The sequence below is a fragment of the Phyllobates terribilis genome, unplaced genomic scaffold, assembly GCF_046119375.1.
Source record: "Phyllobates terribilis strain yellow unplaced genomic scaffold, ASM4611937v1 Scaffold_332__1_contigs__length_2088354, whole genome shotgun sequence".
NCBI lineage: Eukaryota > Metazoa > Chordata > Amphibia > Anura > Dendrobatidae > Phyllobates > Phyllobates terribilis.
This window is the reverse complement of record NW_027363092.1, coordinates 363405-382403: the sequence shown is the minus strand read 5'-3', so window position 1 is coordinate 382403 and position 18999 is coordinate 363405. Positions and strand designations below refer to the sequence as shown.

The window sequence follows — 18999 nt, the reverse complement described above, 5'->3', positions numbered from 1 at the left end:
CAGACAGATGAGTGTGTGATGCTGGTGAACCTCAAGCCCGGCCTGGTGGTGTGTGATAACAAGCAAATTCTTGTAGCAGCTCTGGGTCTAGCTTGTTTGACGCACATCCATTGCCTTGTGCAGAGCTTCCTGAAAAACAACCAGCACATGAAAAAACAATTCAGGCCATGATGGATGAGGTGGTGGCACTGGAGAAAGAGCAGAGCCAATTGACACAGTTATCAAGTCTGTAATCCACACATGGTTCGGAGGGTGCGTTACTGTCCCAACAGTGGTCATGTACCCAACTGTACAGCCAGGGACAGTTTGGGAGGAGGAGGAAAAACAGTGTTCAGAGCAGGGTGGCACTCAGATTAGCTCACGGGCATCACTGTAGCATGGCTGGAGAGATGCAGAGTTCTTAGACAATTCTCCTACCACCGAGTACAGCTTGTCGCACATGAGCCAATACATGCTGCTGTGCCTATGCAACGAGTTGCCAGTATTGTTACCAGTGCAGATTATTGGGTGGCCACCCTGCTGGATCCCCGCTACAAGGGCAACAAAACATCATTTCTTCAGTCATTGGTACGGGAGCGCCAAATGCGTGAATACAGGCAGACGCTGGTAGAGAAACTACTGATGGCTTTCCTACCTGACAGTGTAGGCTCAGTGGAACAAGGCAGAGGTGGAAGAGGAAGTTACCAATGCAGCTGGGGTACTACAAGCTTCTCGGAAGACAGGGTTAGCATGGCCGAAATATGGCAAAATATTATAAGCACACCACAACATACAGCACCACCAAGTATTAGGGTCCGTATTAGCAGAAGTCAGTGTTACAACAACATGGTGGAAGAGTACGTGTCCACACATTTCCATGTACTAACAGATGGGCGAACTGAACATGGAGGAAGAACTTCGGCACTCCATACATGAATATATAAGAAATATTGTATCTAGACTAATGTCACTTTGAAAAATGAAGGTTTTTTTGCGCATAATTTGGCCAATTTATGTGTGCCCATCAACCACGACAAGGTCACCTTCGTATGATGGGAAACTACGCTAAGCTACCACTGGATATGCCACTCTTGGGCTGTAAGCCTGTATGAACAATATGTCTCTGCTTGGGCTTTTAACCTACAATGTATGGGCTGGTAGAGCTAGTTAAAACCACCTGTAACTGAATTGGAGGGACACATGGTCAGAAAAAAAGCTGTCAAACTTCTAATAGTGTGAACACGTACCTGCTGCAATGTTCCAGGAGCGGGATCCCAAAAATGATTAATAGCGTAGCGTAGTTTCCCATCATACGAAGGTGACCTTGTCGTGGTTGATGGGCACACATAAATTGGCGAAATTATGTGCAAAAAACCTTCATTTTTCAAAGTGACATTAGTCTAGATACAATATTTCTTATATATTCATGTAAGGAGTGCCGAAGTTCTTTTTGCAATTGAGATTACTTTTTTCTTCAGAGCACCCGAATAGACCAGTGAGCGACACCTCTCTTTTTTCTATTGAACATGGAGGAAGCCAGGGCTACAGCTGATTCCAAACTTCCTCTTCAAATCCAGTTTGTCTGAAGGCGGTGACAGTGATACCAGCACTGATTGGGCATCGAGCATCGCGTGTTTTTCCATCGCAACACAGCCCCAGGACCGCAAGTGCCAAGACAACGGGAAGGAATTCGGCACGGGACATGAGTATAGGCTTTATTATATTATCGGGGTCGAACATTTAGTTGAAGAATATTTCCTGTAGTAATATATTACACTTTTTTCACTGCTATAAAACCCTTACTTTATATTGCACTTTTGCTATGTTATACTTAATAGCAAATATATATTGTTTGCTCGTTTATTTTAATATATGAAGTAAAAGTTATATTTTAACATTAACATACCCCAGAAATGTTTTACAGTGAAAAAAGTGAGATGACCCCACCAGTAAGCTTAAGGCTTAGGCTGTGTGCCCACGATGCGTTTTTGGTGCGTTTTTTGGAGCATCGTGGGCACACAGCCTAACTGTCGACTCTTTCCTGATTATGCAAGGAACAGAAGGACGGTGTACGTTGATTTAAGGCCTCCTTCATACGTCCTGAGATTTCTGATACTGGAAAAACCAGTATCGGTTATATCGTGGGTTCAATCAGTGTGTCCGTATGTAGCATACGTGTGGCATCCGTGTGCACCATCAGTGTGACACATACTGGATTAGAAGGCAGAATAGAAATGCCAGATGATTAGGTGTTAGATGTGCAAATATACATACAATAGATAGATAGTTAGATGTTCGTGAGATACATAAATAGTGCCATGCATGTGTAGATAACTGTACTTGCATTTAGCTTAAAAATAAATGAAAAAAATGATGTGGGGTTCCCCCTATTTTCCTTAACCAGCTAAGTGAAAGCATATTTTATGCGAACTGGTCTTATGATGGGATGGGCGCAATAACCATCAAGCTTCTTAGTCTATTAATATCAGCTCACAGCTGTCTGTTTAGCCTTTACTGGCTATTAAAAAGGGTGAACCCTTAAAAAAAACACTAAGTGGGGTCCTCCCTGTTTTTAATAAGCACCAAGGGTAAGCAGATAGCTGCGGGCTAATATTAATAGGCTGGGAAGGTCTATGGATATTGGCCCCTTCCCAGCCTAGTAAGACAAGCCCTCAGCTGCCCCAGAAATGGCACATCCATTAGATGCCCCAATTCTGGTGCTTAGCCTTTGCACCTCCCGATTGCCTTGGTGCAGTGGTAATGAGATTGTAGAGCTGCTGACATCAAGCCCTGGGGTTAGTAATGGAGAGGGGTCTGTCAGACCCTTCCCAATTGTAAGTCATGTACCGGGGTGTATTCATCAGGATACAGCAAAGTCCACGGGTGAGAGAACAGACTCCAGAAACGAAGTCTAATGAAGTGGAGCAATTATCCTGTTCCTCAGAAACTCTCTTCTTAAACAAAAGTCATAAGTTACTTACCGGTAACGGGATTTTTTGGAGACCATGACAGCCACATGAGAGAGGGGATTCGCCCACCAAGGACAGGAAACCTACAGGCTTAAAAGGAGCGGCACCTCTCTCTCGCCTCAGTTTGGATTACAGAGCATTGAGAGGACCACCAGGTTAATAAACACAATGAACAACCATATTTCTACTACAGCACTCAACACACATTTAAGCGCGAGACTATAAATCAACAACAAGGAGGTGCTCCCGCAATGTGAAGAGACGGAATATAAGGGTGCTGTCATGGTCTCAGAAAAATCCAGTTACCGGTAAGTAACTTATGACTATCGGTCGACCATGACAGCACCACAAGAGAATTACAGAGATGAAGTAATCTAGGGAGGGACCACAGCCTAGACACACACTCTTCTCCCAAAGGTGAGATCAGCCAAAACACCCATATCTAATCTATAGTGTCTATATAAAGTAGAGGGAGAGGACCAGGTAGCAGCCTTACATATGTCTTCTATTGAGACACCTGTCTTCTCAGCCCAGGAGGTTGCCACAGCCTGGGTGGAATGGGCTTTCAACCCTTCTAGCACTTCCTCACCACTAGATGTATAAGCTAGAGAAATGGTCTCCCTAATCCATCTAGCTATGGTGGACTTGGTGACTTTAGACCCTTTCCTAGACCCTTGGTAAGATATGAACAACGAGCTATCCTTCCTAAAGTCCTTGGTGACTGAAAGGTATCTAACCACACATCTCCTCACATCTAACGTATGTAATTCCGCCTCCTTCTGATTACTTGGGTTGGGACAAAAGGAGGGTAGGATGACTTCCTGAAGCCTGTGGAAGTGAGTGACTACTTTAGACCAGACCCTGCTTATCTCCCTAAAAATCACTCTGTTGTCCAGGATTTGTGCAAATGGCGAGGCTATAGCCAGGGCCTGAATGTCACTAATCCTCCTGGCCAAGGTTAAAACTGTTAGTAAGGCTGTTTTAAGGGAGAGGGTCTTAAGAGTTGCTGACTCTATTGGTTCAAATGGTGAGCTAGTCAAAGCTGTTAAAAACAGTTCGGCCCCTTGGGATCCGAATTTAGTTCTAACAACGGGTTTGGACCTAAAAGCTGCTTTGATAAACCGAGAAATCCAGTAGTTACCTGCTATATTGCAGCTACACAGGGTGCCCAAGGCAGATGCCTGAACTTTTAGGGTGCTGGTGGACAACCCTAGCTCAAGACCCTTCTGCAGAAAATCCAGGATTTTCCCTATCGGTGCCCACTCGTCAACTCTAGACCTTGAGAAGGACAAGAATTTTTTTCCAGGTTGTGGCATAAATCTGGGTTGTAATCGGTTTTCTGCTGTGCATCAGGGTGGATACCAAATTTTTGGAAAACCCTTTTTTCTTCAGCAACGCCCTTTCAAGTTCCATGCCACCAGGTGGGGCCAGTTGCTTGAGGATGGAATATCGGACCCTGGAGGAGGAGATCCGGAATCTCGGGTAGGACTCAAGGATCGGAGATGGACATGCTCCTTACGCATGAGAACTAGGGTTTCCTGGGCCAGAAGGACGTGATCAGTAGAACCCGCTCCCTGTCTTCCCTGATCTTCCTTATGACCATGGGAAGTAGTGCCAACAGGAGTAAGCGGGAGGGGGGGTTTGGGGAAGACTATTTGGGTAAAAACGTCTTGGTTTAGTTCCCATTCCCCTTGCATCAGAGGATAACGGCTTTGGTAATCTGCCCTGATGTTTTGTTTTCCCCTTATATGGAGGGTGGTCAAGGAAAGGAGAGAACTTTCTGCAACCTGGAAGAGATGGTCTGTCATTCTCATCAGCGATCTTGACCTTGTACCCCCCTGGTGGTTCACATAGGCTATCACAACTCAATTATCCAAGAGGATCTATACATTTTGGTCCTGAAGGAAATTTAAGAAATTATTCACCACCTTGTCTACCGCCAGTAGCTCTTTTGCATTGGAGAGGCCCTTTTCGCTATCTGATAGTGTCCCTTGAGCTACCATATCGCCTAGATGGGCTCCCAACCCACTTGGGTCTGTGGTAATTGTTCTAGTGACTTTAAGTACCCCCCCTCCCCGAGGTAGCAGGATGAGACAAACCTAACGCTGTAAAGATTTCACGGACCGAGGTGATAAGGAGACCTTCCCTTCTAAATGCCATTTAAGGCTATGTGCCCACGATGCAGAAATAATCAGGATTTTTTCCTGAGCGTTTCTGCATCTCCCAGGCAGAAAAAAACGCATGCGGATTGTACACGCGTTTTCCTGCCAGGGACATGCGGAAGTGAAGCGTTCTTCACTTGCATTTCCGCATGCGGGTTGACAAGCTATTTTAGCCTCACTTGGAAAGTGCTTGTCAACTTGGTCACACTATATAAATCCATGCAAACAGCATGGATTTATATAGTTTGACCCGAGAGAATGTCAAAAAATAAAAAAAAAAATATTATAAGCTGTCTTGCTTCGCTCGGTCCCAGCTGCCGGCAGCGGTAGAGTGAAGGACCTGCCGTCGTCAGCGTCGCGTGACCAGTCACATGACTCCGACGTCAGCGCAGGTCATTCATTCCATCGCGAAGTGCCGGGAAGCAAGTAGGAGCGCAGCGCGGGCCGCCAGAAGGCAAGTATACATTTATTTTTTATTTTATTCTTTTTTTTTACAGCTTTTTTAATGCTACCTGGGTGTGGATGAGACTCTCCTCTACACCTGGGTACCATCCGCACATTACAACGCGCCAATTACGCAAGTACAGATGCAGTCTTGCGGAATTGGCGCGTTCTAATGCAAGTCAATGACGGCAAAAACGCAGCACTTCCGCAAAATAATTAATTAGTAGTGCTGCGTTTTTCTCCGCAATGATAATCCGCAGCGGAAATGTCCGCAGCATGTACACAGCACATGCGGATTATCATTGGGGGACATGGCAGGCCTTTTACAATGCATTTTTTAAGCGTTCCTGCAGCGTTTTTGCCGCTGCGGAAACGCTTAAAAAACGCATCGTGGGCACACAGCCTAAGAGAAGCTTCATTATGTAACACATCCCACTGTAGAACCCTGGAGTGGTATTGTGCCCACAGAACCCTTGGAAAGCATGATGTCAGAGTACCCAACAGAGACCTTGCTCCCCTAAGGGACATAACCGGATTTGTTATGGCTTTCTTCACCTCACATCTTTTGAATTTTAGTTTCCAGGACAAAACATTTTTGAGTTTCTGAATCAAACATAATCCCCAAAAACTGATGAACTTTTGAGGGGACTAATCTGGATTTTTATAAATTCAGTACCCAGCCCAGATTTTTTAGGATGGTCATTACTTTATTTAGGTGTATACCATACTGGTAGGCAGAATTCTCTACCATCAAGAAATCAGACCCAAACCCATCTCAGATAAAGGATCCAGCAACTGGCTGAAATATTTGTCCAGGCAGGTAAGAAGCCCAATAGCCTCCCCCCTACCTGGGCTACGAGTCATTGACTCAGCTTCCGGGGCCCCTGAGAGGAAGAACCGAACAGAAGCCCTCAACCTTTCGGCCTGTGATCCTCCCACTTATCCTGATCTTTCCGTGGTCTTTCATGTACAAATCTTCTTTTGCGGAAAGAACGTTTCTAAGTAGGCATGGCTAGGTTGGGAAATCCTTTTTTCGTATCGCTTGCCTTGTCAAAGATCTCATCCAGAGCCAGACTAAAGAGGTTTTCCCCCTCACATGGGATAGAGCAGTCTTGTTCTGGCCTGAATATCCCCCGGCCAGCACTTGAGCCATAAGGCTCTGCAGGCCGCATTTGACATTGTGGTCGACTTTGCCGCCAACCTAACAATCCGCAGAGGCATCCGCCAGGAAAGCTGCAGCCCCCTGCATGAGCGGGATGTCAGACAAAATCTCCTTCCTGTATGTATTAGCCTTTAGATGGGATTCAAGATGCTCCAGCCATATCATCAAGGACCTGGCCATACAAGTTGCTGCAACCGCCGGCTTTAAAGGCCCCGGCTGCAGCTTCCCAGGTCTCTTTAAGGAAGGAATTGACTTTTCTGTCCAAAGGGCCTTTAAGAGCTCCCATATCATCAAAAGGCAAAGATGATTTCCTAGATGCCTTTGTTATGGCTACGTCTAGCCTCCCAAGAGGATGAAGCTGAGTCCTCAAAGGGGCATTTCCTCTTAAAGGAAGGTGGAAGAGGGTCCTTTTTCTCTGGTCTTTCACACTCCTTACGCATCAAGTCCCTGGAGTCTATCATAAAACGGAAAACACCTTTTCTTCCTTTGACCTAGGCCCCTGAACATAACATCTTGCACCGATCTTTCTGGTCTGGTGTCCACAATATCCATGGTTGAGCGGACTGCTTTAACTAGACCATCAACCTCATTTAGCGGAAAACAATGCTATACTGCACTGTCTGAGGATGAGGAAGAAGATGACCAATCAAAGTCCTCCTCATAGTTCGATGGGAGGGAGACCTCAATCAATATTCACTTTGATCTTTAAAAAAAAAAGTTAGAGAGGACCTTGCTGATCTCGGATTTAACCAGCAAAACTAGGGGTCCCATCTGCCAAAGTCTGTTTGATACAGGACTGGCACAGCCCTTTCGGGTACGAGTCTGCTAATAGGGCCTTACACAATGCACACTCCTTGCGCTTCGATTTGATGATGCACTTCTTCACCTAGTAAAAACAGACAAGAAGAAGGGACACCCTATTACCAAGTGAACTTTCACGTAGGTCACTTACCCAAACGACTCAAAAGGACTGGTACTGGTTTGGCGGGAGGTCCTTTCTCACCCGATGGATCTTCCCTGGAGGCTGCAAATGCATCCATCCTGGAGGAACTGCGATGACTGGACTTGTTTGCATATCCTTGCCCTCCAGAGGTCCTGGTGTATCCAGTAACCCGAGGGTGCTGCTTTTCCCAAGCAGCCGCTGAGATGGTGGCGGCTGCTGTAGTTGCTGCTGCTCACTTTCTGGCTCCACATTACTATAGGGGGAAGAAGTTGCTCTAGGAAGCACAGAGTCATGGTGCATGATTACTTTTATACCTGCACCTGCTGTTACTGGGGCCACACCCACGTGACTGGAACTTCCGGGTCGCTGGGGGTGTGCACCCGCTTCATCATGACACACCCTCGGCTTCTAATAGAGCCTAGAGGTGCGCGACCGCACTATAGAGGACCCGGAAGCCGACGCAAACTGCAGTGCTGGAGCTGTGAACCCCAGGCAGGGGCGCAGCTTCAACAGCCTTCCCATTCAGCCTAGTGAAGCCGGAGCAGCTGAATCCAGGCAGGGGCCGATCTCTTCCGTCTTTAACATGTAAGCCTGTCACAGGTTCCCTCCATCAAGGACAGGAAACCAAACTGAGGCAAGAGAGGTGCCGCCCCTTTTAAGCCTGTAGGCTTCCTGTCCTTCGTGGGCCGATCCCCTCTCTCGTGATGCTGTCATGGTTGACCGATAAAAGAAGTTCAAGTTTGGTCTAAAGTCCGTTGCATGCCATGTTGGCACCTAGGTGTGAATTAGAACTCTTATAGAACAGATAGGACACATAGCAGCAAATCCGGAGGATCCGGATGCTGATCTTGGCAATAACCATAGCCTGAAACAGTCAATATGCCTATCTAACTACAGGCCCCATCTCAGTCTCAAATATTTTTGCGCCAGAATGTAGTGAGGAGCGTGCATGGTCACCACTGCGGCAACGCAGTGGGCCTTAGTTTTCTTACCAACCTGGGTCTGCTCCGAACAATCGGTGAATGCGGGGTCCCTCCAGCAGATGAATGGTACTGGCAAGAACTGTGACTTAACCCCTCCGTAATGTCCAACACCTCTCATGTTAGGACCTGGCCTCTTCCATCTCTCAGTAGTGTTTCTGGCAGAAATATTCTCCAATCTGGACAGAATCTGGTGGCAGACACGATCAGATCCACTCTGCCACTGAACTGGCCCCAGTGGAGGCTTCCATGAGCAGATGCTGGCAAGAGATCAAGCAACATGTCCTCTCTCTGTCCTTAACTGCAGCCTGCATTCAAGGTGGCCGCACTTCACCTACCTGTGATCCACATCCTACTCAGCTTATAGCTCCACCCCTGTCCTGAGCAGGGCATTGCCACATCAAAACATCAGTTTATCGACATCACCAGGAATCGCTTTCAATATGGAACTGATCAGTGCATATCAACATTGATTTCTTTTCTAAACTCCTGCGTGTTTTACACAGCATACTTATCTATTGCAGTCTTTCAGTTGTGCCTCGTGCCCGAATAACAACATTACTGCAGGTGATTAAACTTATTTACAACAGGTACAGCATTATACTGATGCCTGGCCCTTAGAAAAAGACGGTATTCTGGCGAAACGCGCATCAGGGACACATGTGCCGCTTGGTTGCTATGTGTTAATGAGGGTCAGATAGTCCTATAATATAGACAAGGTTAATCAACTAGGGATACTTATGTGCACTATAGTATTGGCACAGTTTGACATGCTGGCATCACCACCTCATCATTCCAGCTCTTGCACTGTTCTCATGAACCCAGCAGCTGTGAACTGCGGTAACCTTACTGACATCACCGCTCTTCACAGAAGCTGGGTTCTCGCGGAGTGCACTGTGAGAACCAGCAGTGGCTGCAACTCCAGTCTATGAAGCTTTGTTCTCTGAACAGGGTTCTATACGCTAGACACAGAAAACGTGGATAGTCATGGGACCTGAATTTGGATTATGGAGGACTGAAGGATAATTACATTTTTTTAATAAATGGGTGAAGAGAGGGAAATTGTTGGGGCACGATTATTACAAATAAAAGACTTTTGCTTGTTTCTTTGGACTATGGTGTTAGTAATGTGGGTGTCCGACCCCTCTCCATTACTAACCCCAGGGCTTGCTGCTGCCACTTTCAACCCCACAATCCCATTACCCCGATTGCCACCGCACCAGGGCAATCGGGAACAGCCAAGGTTAATTGCCAGAATTGCCGCTTCCAATAGATGCGCCATTTCTGTGGCAGCTGAGGGCTCATCTTATTTGGCTGGGAAGAGGCCAATATCCATGGACCTTCCCAGCCTATTAATATCAGCCCGCAGCGGTCTGCTTAGCTTTTTCTGGTTATTAAAAATAGGGGGGACTCCACGTCATTATTTTTTTAGAGTTTCCTATTTTTAATAACCAGTAAAGGCTAAGCAGACAGCTGTGAGCTGATATTAATAGGCTGGGAAGCTCCATGGTTATTGAGCCCTTCCCAGCATAATAAGACCAGCTCACAGCTGTCTTCTTTCCCTTAGCTGGTTATTAAAAATAGAGGAACCACATGCCATTATTTTCACTTATTTTTTAGCTAAATACATGTACAGTAAACTACACACGCATGCCACTAATTGTATATCTCACGGGCATCTTTCTATCCATCTGTCTTTGCACATCTAACACCTAAACAAGTAATTTCTAGTCTGGAAATATGCAAATTGTCTATTCAGAGAGGAAGAGGACTTGAACTCTAGTGCCATCTATTGGAAGTAGCAATGGTACAAGTTATTATCGACCCTTTAACGAACCTTGAAATATGACTTAGGAGAAGAGCCAAATCAGAATGATTCATAGATGAGTATAATGTGCTATGTATGTATTTTTCAGTCTATTATCTAACCATATATCATCAATTAACTATCCATATCTATAATCTATATAATAGCTATTATCCATCTATTATCTATTCTTCCATTTATCTATCTATATTTATCCATCTATGATCTATCTAGTGTGAAGCTGCCTAGTTACGCACAGCAGGACCCTGAAGTGGCTGTTGGCAAAGTCTGTGAAGTGTCAGAACGAGGTTCCATAGACTTTTTATAGGATTAGGTGGACTACTTCAGATATGCATGGGATTTAAATCTCACAGATATTTGCTTTACCCTGGCTGGTGATCAGAAATAGGGGGGGGACCAACCTCAATTTTTTCTACTTATTTATTTGGTTAATACAAAGCTGGACAATAAGCTCCACATGCCAGACACTAAAGTGTGCAATTTTAGAATATCTTGTGCGGTTGTGAAGTTATATATCTGCCGGATATCTATTATTATCTATGTATTATTATCTTTGCACATCCTTTAAAAGAAACCTAAAATCACCAGACATAACACTATTAACCTGCAAATATGTGGTTAATCTGCAGGTTAACATAGTTATTATGCTGCCCAGTGCCTGCACATAGCCAAACGCCAAAAGAAGTGAGCAATTAAAAAGTAATATGTAAAAAATAATGTTAAAAATGCCCAAATCGTAATATAAATCTGGAATAGTTATCATATGGGCTCAAAGAATAAATCGGTATTATCACTTTTACTGCACGGTTCACCGTGCAAAAAACAACAACAAATAACTAAATTGCTGGTTTTTGTTCATTCAGAACTCTGAATAAAAAGTGATCAAAAAATGTTATGTGCCCCCAAATGGTACCACAAAAAATCATCAACAAAAAATAAGCCCTCAAACAGCTGTTTGCCAAATAATAATAAAGTTCCAGCACTTCAACTATGCCAAAATTTATTTTTTTTTTAAATGCATTTTTAGTGTGTAAGGCTGTGTGCACACGATGCGTTTTTAATACGTATCCACAGCGTTTTTGCAGCTGCGGAAACGCATTGAAAACGCATGGTAGAAGGGCAGCAATGTTCCCCAATGATAATCCGCATGTGCTGTGCCCATGCTGCGGATTTTTCCGCAGCGTTTATGCTGCGCTCAAAAATCCGCAGCATGTCCATTAATTTTGCGGAAATGCGGCGTTTTCGCCGCCATTGACTTGCATTAGAACGCGCCAATACCGCAAGACTGCATTTGTACTTGCGTAATTGGCGCGTTCTAATGTGCGGATGGTATCCGGGTGTGGAGGAGAGGAGAGTCTCATCCACACCCAGATACCATTAAAAAGCTGTAAAAACAAGATAAAATAAAAAATAAGATATATTCACCTTCCGACGGCCCCCGGTCTCCTTCCCTCTGCTTGCGTGGAAGACTGAAGGACCATCGTTGACGTCACAGTCATGTGACCGCAGGCCCTTCAGCGCAGTGTCTCGCGATATCCCGGCAGCCAGGAACGAACGCAGCAGCACACGCCGGGCCATCGGAGGGTAAGTATAGCTTTATTTTTTTATTTTTAAACATTCTTACGGTCACACTATATAAATCCATGCCGGTTGCCGGTTGCATGGATTTATACAGTGTGACCTAGTTGTCAAGCACTTTCCAGGTGATGCTTGTCAATCCGCATGCAGAAACGCATGTATTCCGCAGGAAAAACACATGCACAATCTGCATGTACAATCTGCATGCGTTTTTTCTGCCAGGGAGATGCAGAAATGATGCAGAAATTTTCAGCTTCATTTCTGCATCGTGGGCACATACCCCAATAGTAGCAAAACATCCAAAAACATCCAAAAACGATGTAAATCTAGTATCGCACAAACTCGAAGAATAAAGCAGTCTTATCAGTAACACCACATGATGAATCGCGCAAAACTAAACTATTCTTGCACTGTTGTCAAATTTGTTCATTCTACCTCCCAAAAATTGGAATAAGGCTCGGGTCAGTTATCCTGTGCTCTCCACCGAGTGCTTACGTCAGGATTTCAGTGTGCAATAAATCGCAATTCAGACAAAAGGTGGAACCACTCACTTATGAGGCAAATGGATTCACTTTGGACTCCATCTGATCTCTGTTGCGGTGGTCTCACATTATTTTAGGCAACCTTTTAGCACACAAGTGTGGATGACCACAGTTCTGTGCACGCCTAAAAACATCAATACCACTAAAACCGACTCCAGAGTCCAAAGTGTCTCCATCTGCCTCATTATGATGGGTGGTTCTGTTCGATGCACATGTTTGTGGGATTTACACAAACTCCAATGTAAGTGCTCATACTGAAAGCGTTTCAAAAGTGTAAGGGTATGTTCCCACGATCCGTAGCCACCTGCGGCCCCGATGCGGTGTAATAGCCTATGGGGAAAGTTCACATGCGGACCCGCAAGAGAAAATGACATGCTAGAGACGCGTCGCATGTCCGTTTCCGCGGGTGATCCGCAGGTGCACAGAGACGCATCGTGGTCATGGGATTTCTAGAAATACCATCCACTATGCTCTAACATCTGGACGCCGCATAAACACGCAGCTTCAAGCCTGCAGCGATTCCTGATCATGTGCACATACCCTTATGTACCTTAAAATGTTACCAATAAAAACCCTAATTTATCCTGCAGAAAACCAGCCCCCTCTCAGGTCCGACATGTTACTGAAAATATGGGGGTGGGTTCTACACATTACTGGTAGAACAAAAGCCCTGGAAAAGTGACAAGCCTCCCACCCCCTTAAATAAAATCCAGTTAAATCTGTGCTCCCAAATCCAAATGCTTCCTCTTTCTGAGCTTCACTGTGCCAAACCACAGCAAGCGGCCACATGTTTGCCATTATGGGTGCATGTCTCCAGAAACACAAGCTGGGCACAGTGTATGGGGCCACAATGTATGGGCTCTACCCTGGCATATTTGCAATAATTCAGAAAAAAAGGACATGAATGTTACAAAATAGTCACTGCTTCAGTAGATAAACTCATTGAGAGGTGCAATTTCTTCAATGGGGTCACTTTTGTTTTTTTTCTGTTCTAGGAACTTAGGGGCTTCGCAAATGTCGCCCGCAAAGTATTCTAGGGCTCCAAAAGCCAAATAATCCTTCCTTCTCAGAACTAATATGTAGCCTAACCGTAGTTTCTGATGATATATAGAGCACCACATTGTTCAGGAAGTGAAATCGCGCAATAAATTCTGGGGAGCTTTTTCACCTGTTAACCCATGTGTACCTGACAAATTTGCTACTAAAATTTTTTTGTTATATTTCCTAGTTTTGTTAGGAATCGAAACATTTTTTTTTTTACCACATATGGGGTATTGCTATAGTTGGGAGAAATTGCATAAATTATATTGTTCATTTTCTCCCATTACCCCTCGTATAAATTATACATTTTTTACTAAAACAGTATTTTAGTGGAAAAAAAATGTATTTTTTTGTTTTCATGTCCAAATGTTCTAAAATTTTATGAATCACCTGTAGGTTAAAATGCTCCGTACACAAGTACGTGAATTCCTTGAAGCCTCACATGTGGGGGAAGGAGGGTGGGGTATGCTGTTTTGGCATATCAGGGTTCTGCAAATGTGATATGGCATTCACAGTCAATTCCAGAAAAATTTACGCTCCAAAAATCAAATGGTGCTCTTTCCCCTCTGAGCCTTGCCATGTGCCCAAACAACAGTTTTTGACCACATATGGGTTAGTATGGCATTCAGGAGAAATTGCATAACAAATTATGGGGCCCATTTTATCCTATTATCCATTGTGAAAATTACCAATTTGGGGCTAAAAATCAACACTTTAGAGGAAAAAAAAATAAACTTTTCTTTATACATTACAGTTTCTATTAATTCCTGTATGGCATGTGAAGGGTCAAAAAATTCCTGACAGCAATTTTGAAGTATTTAATCCCTGTGAACTAGCCTGCATGAGAGCTGCAGCTTCTATCCAGGTGGTGAGATTTCAGGACCAGCAGGGACACTGAGAAGCTGTCAATAAGGCTGTCACTCAGACTTGTGACCTCTGGCAGTGTCTAGCTGGACTCCAGGATTATACAGCCATTCTAACACCAACTTCATCAGATAAGGGATCTATTTAATAATGTACTCTCATATCGTGTAATCTGGAGCCAGTCTAAAACTGCATTCACAAGTTGCAACCACGTTGCATTTTTTTTTTTTGCCACAATCTCTGTAAGAAACAGGACCATGGCTACATCGTGTTAATGCAGCCTAGTGGCCTGGAATTCACTCTGGTTCTCCACACTATTCTGTGGTTGCTGCAAGCAGGGGTTGCCTCCTTAAATGCCCAACCAGGGTATATGGACTTTGGTTGTCCAGTTTGAACTATTTTTTTATGTTATTAATTTTTGAGTGCTCATTAAAACCACCACCCACCCAAAAAAAAACAGAAACCCAAGAACTTTTTAGAACAGTTTATTACCTTAATATCGTAAAAACAGACAAAACAATGGTCTCTTACAACTACAATAATATACAATCATCAACACAGAACAATCGTGCCCAGTGTTTCCCAAACTCCAGTCCTCACGGCCCCCAATATGTCATGATTTCAGGATTTCCCTATTATTGCACAGGTGATGGAATTAATACTAAGACATAGGAAACTGTCTCAGGTTCTCTCACCTGTGCAATACTAAGGAAATCCTGAAAACATGAAGGGTGGCGTGAAGACGGGGTTTGGGAAACATTTATCTAGACCAATACCAGCACTCAATGTAGAACAGTGTAATTTTAGGTGCTAAGCAAGTGCAGCTAAAATGCAGTTATTGGCGGGGAGGGAGGGAGAAGTAGCCTGATCTCAGATCTATGGATTACATTATGCAAAAAATCAGGCTTTTTGCCCTTTTGTTATCACATGATCTTTTCTATATGCTAAATATACCTGAACGTTTTGCATGACAAATATAAATAATGGCATACCACTAGGAAATGGCAATATTACATTGGTAGTAGCTGTGCTGAGAAAATCAATCGGGCACCTTGCAGAGAACTGGAATACAGTCACAGTGAAAAGAAAATCTGCAGCTCCTGCTCAACTTAGTCAGTAAGCCTGAGCAGTCTACATCCCCTTTGATATTTGGAATTTCGGTTCTCACAGTGGTCAGACAACGCCATCATCTAGTATTGCGAGAACCCTTATTAATAAATTGGCTATTTTTATATAAAAAGGAAACCAAAGAAGTCCAGCTGAGCAAATCTTCTAAAATCAATTTCTTTATTAGGTCATGAAATTTTTTTTAAAATAACCTTAGGATGTCCCAGTCGCACTGCTGGCTTCGTGCTGCAATCTTCTAAGTGGTGAGCTGATATCCATTTTTTCCTCTTTTGCCATTTTTATATAAAAAAGGTGCTGAAATTAACATTTAAGGGGTTCTCTTGCAATGTATGATTTGTATTGGCTACCACCACTAATGAGCAGATAATAGAATTTGTGCAGGATCAGAAGGTAAAGTACAAAATAAATAAAATAAATCTGTCTTACTCAAAGTAGACCGTGCACATGCTCTGTCAGATATCTTCCAACTTAATGCAGTTATCGCCTGATTCAGAAGTGAAAGTAGCAAGAGAACCTTTTCCATTTTAAGGGGTTTGTCCAGAATCACACAAAATTGGTGATCAGGTAGGTAGTAGTTAATGCACTTTCCTACTTAAAGGGGTATTCCCATCTCCAAAATCCTATCCCAATATGTAGTAGGTCTAATAATAATAGAAAATACCTCCAAATAAAAATGTAGTATAGTTTTTCCGATTTGCTATGCCTCTTTCCTCATGTGCAGGCATTGCAGGACGTTAGTTAGTTAGCTAGTTGCTTGTGATTGTAACCATGGATGGCCAAGGTCCTGCAACACCTTGACATGAGGAAAGAGAAAGACATAGTGAATCAAAAAATCTATGCATTTCTAATTGGAGGTATTTGCTAATATTATTATTACACCTACTGCATATTGGTATAGGATATTGAAGATGGGAAATTCATTTTTAAGCCCACTGCTACTCCCCACTGGTCTTTGTTTAAAGGGCGGCAGTAGTGAACAGGGCTGTGGAGTCGGAGTTGGTATAAAATGGACCGACTCCTAAAATATATAATAAATTGGGTACCGTAGTCCAATGCAGTTTGTAGGGAATATTTTTTCATAAGAATTTGGGAAAATTATGAAATGTCCTATAAATGTCTGTCCTATTCCTGATATAAGGGTCTAGATTTTGAGCCGAGATGAATCTGTGCTACAGTAAATTTATCACTTAAACATGAGCCGTGTATGAGGGAGTCGGAGTCATGGAAATTGAGGAGTCGGAGGTTTGGCTTACTGACTCCACAGCCCTGGTAGCGAAGTCCAGTCTACAAAACATGACTGTTGCATCTAATTCCTGCTCTTAACGGTCACGCAGGGGAGACAGCACCAAACCAATGAGGACAGTGATTTACTGTATACCTGTAAACAGACAGGGCGGAAGCCGTGGAAAGGCAAGCTTTTCTATAGTTCAACTCAAGTATGTGCCTAGTGTGCTCTGAAAATAAACAGCACCTACTCACTTGCAGATTCCCCCTTCCCCGAGTTTGCCTGAGACTGATGGGGGACTCTGCTAGTGTGAAAGATGAGCGGAGAGGGACCAGTAGGAGAGTTGGCGGTGTTTATTAATTGTATAAAATATTATTAGAAATTAACCTCACCCACATAAAAATAGAGACTGTAAAATTTTGAAAAAACTGCACTCTTGGGCCACAGCGTTGGCCAAGTATTAGACTTTTTCTATCAAATATAAAAAGTCCTAATAGAGCAAAAATCCTTGTATAATGAACCCAATTTTCTATGTAGTCACCATGCAGTCGCCATGCCCATAATAATAATAGGAAGCATTAAGAGGAATTTTACTATAATATGAAAATGGGAAATTCAGCAGCAGAATGAACAGTAAATTAAGGATTTTTTCAATATCTGAATGTACATCTTAAGAAACTGGAATCGTGGGCATTGGTCTTCCACAACATTACTAAGCCAGTGAATAGGCACCCTTTGTACTTTTTTACCCTTTTAATTGAAAACAAGGAAAGCAATTTTGCAATTTTTCCATGAGCTCCAACTTTTTCTAGACTGCACAGGCAGTTAATGAGTGATACAATTATCTCCCATATCTTGTGCATAATAGTCACTGATGGTAGTGCGAAGCTCCTCTATGTCTCTCCGCAACATCTCTACTCCATGGAGATACTTTTCGACAGAGAAATAATCTACATCTTCTTCCTGTTCATCCAATCCTGTAGCAGCTGGAGGGGGATAAAACGGAATATGCAAGTTGAGATGGGTTTCATTATTAAATTTTGCAGTTTGACTTTTACAGGCTCTTTGAATTTCAAGTTGAATGTGAAGGAAACCAATCTGTCATCATAAATCACCAAAGAGTGGCTTAGAAAATCTTCATCCCACCATCATAGCAGGCTGACTGTTTCACAGTTAACTAATTCTGCAGCCAGCAATAGACAGTGCAAAACAGAAGTTATAGAAGGCAAACAGAGCAAGATTTTTAATGGAACCCAATTGCAAAAAAATTTTTTTCCACAATTACAAGTGAGTTGGGGGGAATCAAACTTCCTAAAGCCCTGCAAATTATAGAAAACTTAAGGAGACGATTGCACTATTTAGGCAGCTATCAAATACAGTCAGTAAAACTGGCTCAGTACAATAGTTATTTTAAAAAAAATTATAAAGGCTGGCAGACTCACAGTTTACGCCTAGTAACATGGACAGGTTAGGGTCTATACCCTGCATTCTTTGGCTCAGTAAACAGCATATAGATTTCAAATCCTTCTGGCAGCGATTCATTTCTTTATAAAGTGAGAAGAGTTGACTGCCCTCCACATTTGATAGCTGTGCCCTTAGTGAAACGAGGCAAACCTGTTCTTGTATTGTGAGATTGCACTCCACAAGGTCCTGGTTTTGTGAGGCCAACTGAAACAAGGAAATGGTTCATGTTTTATAGCCTTAGTAGATGCTTACACTGTACATGTGTAATAACCATATGCATATTGGTGACTTACATCCTTTACAACCACTTTCAGCTGTTGTAGGGCAGCTTCTTTTTGCTGAGATTCCTCCTTTAAAGCTTCACCTGTAGCCTCTTCATGACAGACCTGGTTCTCTAAATCCTAAAGTGGTATAAGATAATCCACAAACTCAATATAGAGATATGTACATACAGGTGCTGCTCACAAAATTAGAACATCAAAAAGTTAATTTCAGTTCTTCAATACAAAAAATGAAACTCATTATATAGAGTCATTACAAACAGAGTGATCTATTTCAAGTGTTTATTTCTGTGAATGTTGATGATTATGGCTTACAGCCAATGAAAACACAGGTGTCATTATCTCAGTAAATTAGAATAATCAACAAAAACACCTGTAAAGGCTTCCAAAGTGTTTAAAAAAGTCCCTT

At 43.2% G+C, this 18999-nt stretch overlaps 1 protein-coding gene across 2 annotated transcripts in view; it reads right to left on the bottom strand.

Moving 5' to 3' along the window:
- Nucleotides 1-14961: 14961 nt before the first annotated feature.
- Nucleotides 14962-18999, bottom strand: part of CEP85 (centrosomal protein 85) — a 174968-nt gene continuing 170930 nt past the window's right edge. For both annotated transcript variants that reach the window (XM_073666560.1, XM_073666561.1), the window contains exons 12-14: nucleotides 18603-18710; nucleotides 18288-18513; nucleotides 14962-17831 (exon numbers count right to left, since the gene is read on the bottom strand). In XM_073666560.1, the coding sequence (XP_073522661.1) occupies nucleotides 17671-17831; nucleotides 18288-18513; nucleotides 18603-18710 (495 nt within the window). In that variant the 3' untranslated portion in view covers nucleotides 14962-17670. The remainder of the gene's footprint in view (nucleotides 17832-18287; nucleotides 18514-18602; nucleotides 18711-18999) is intronic.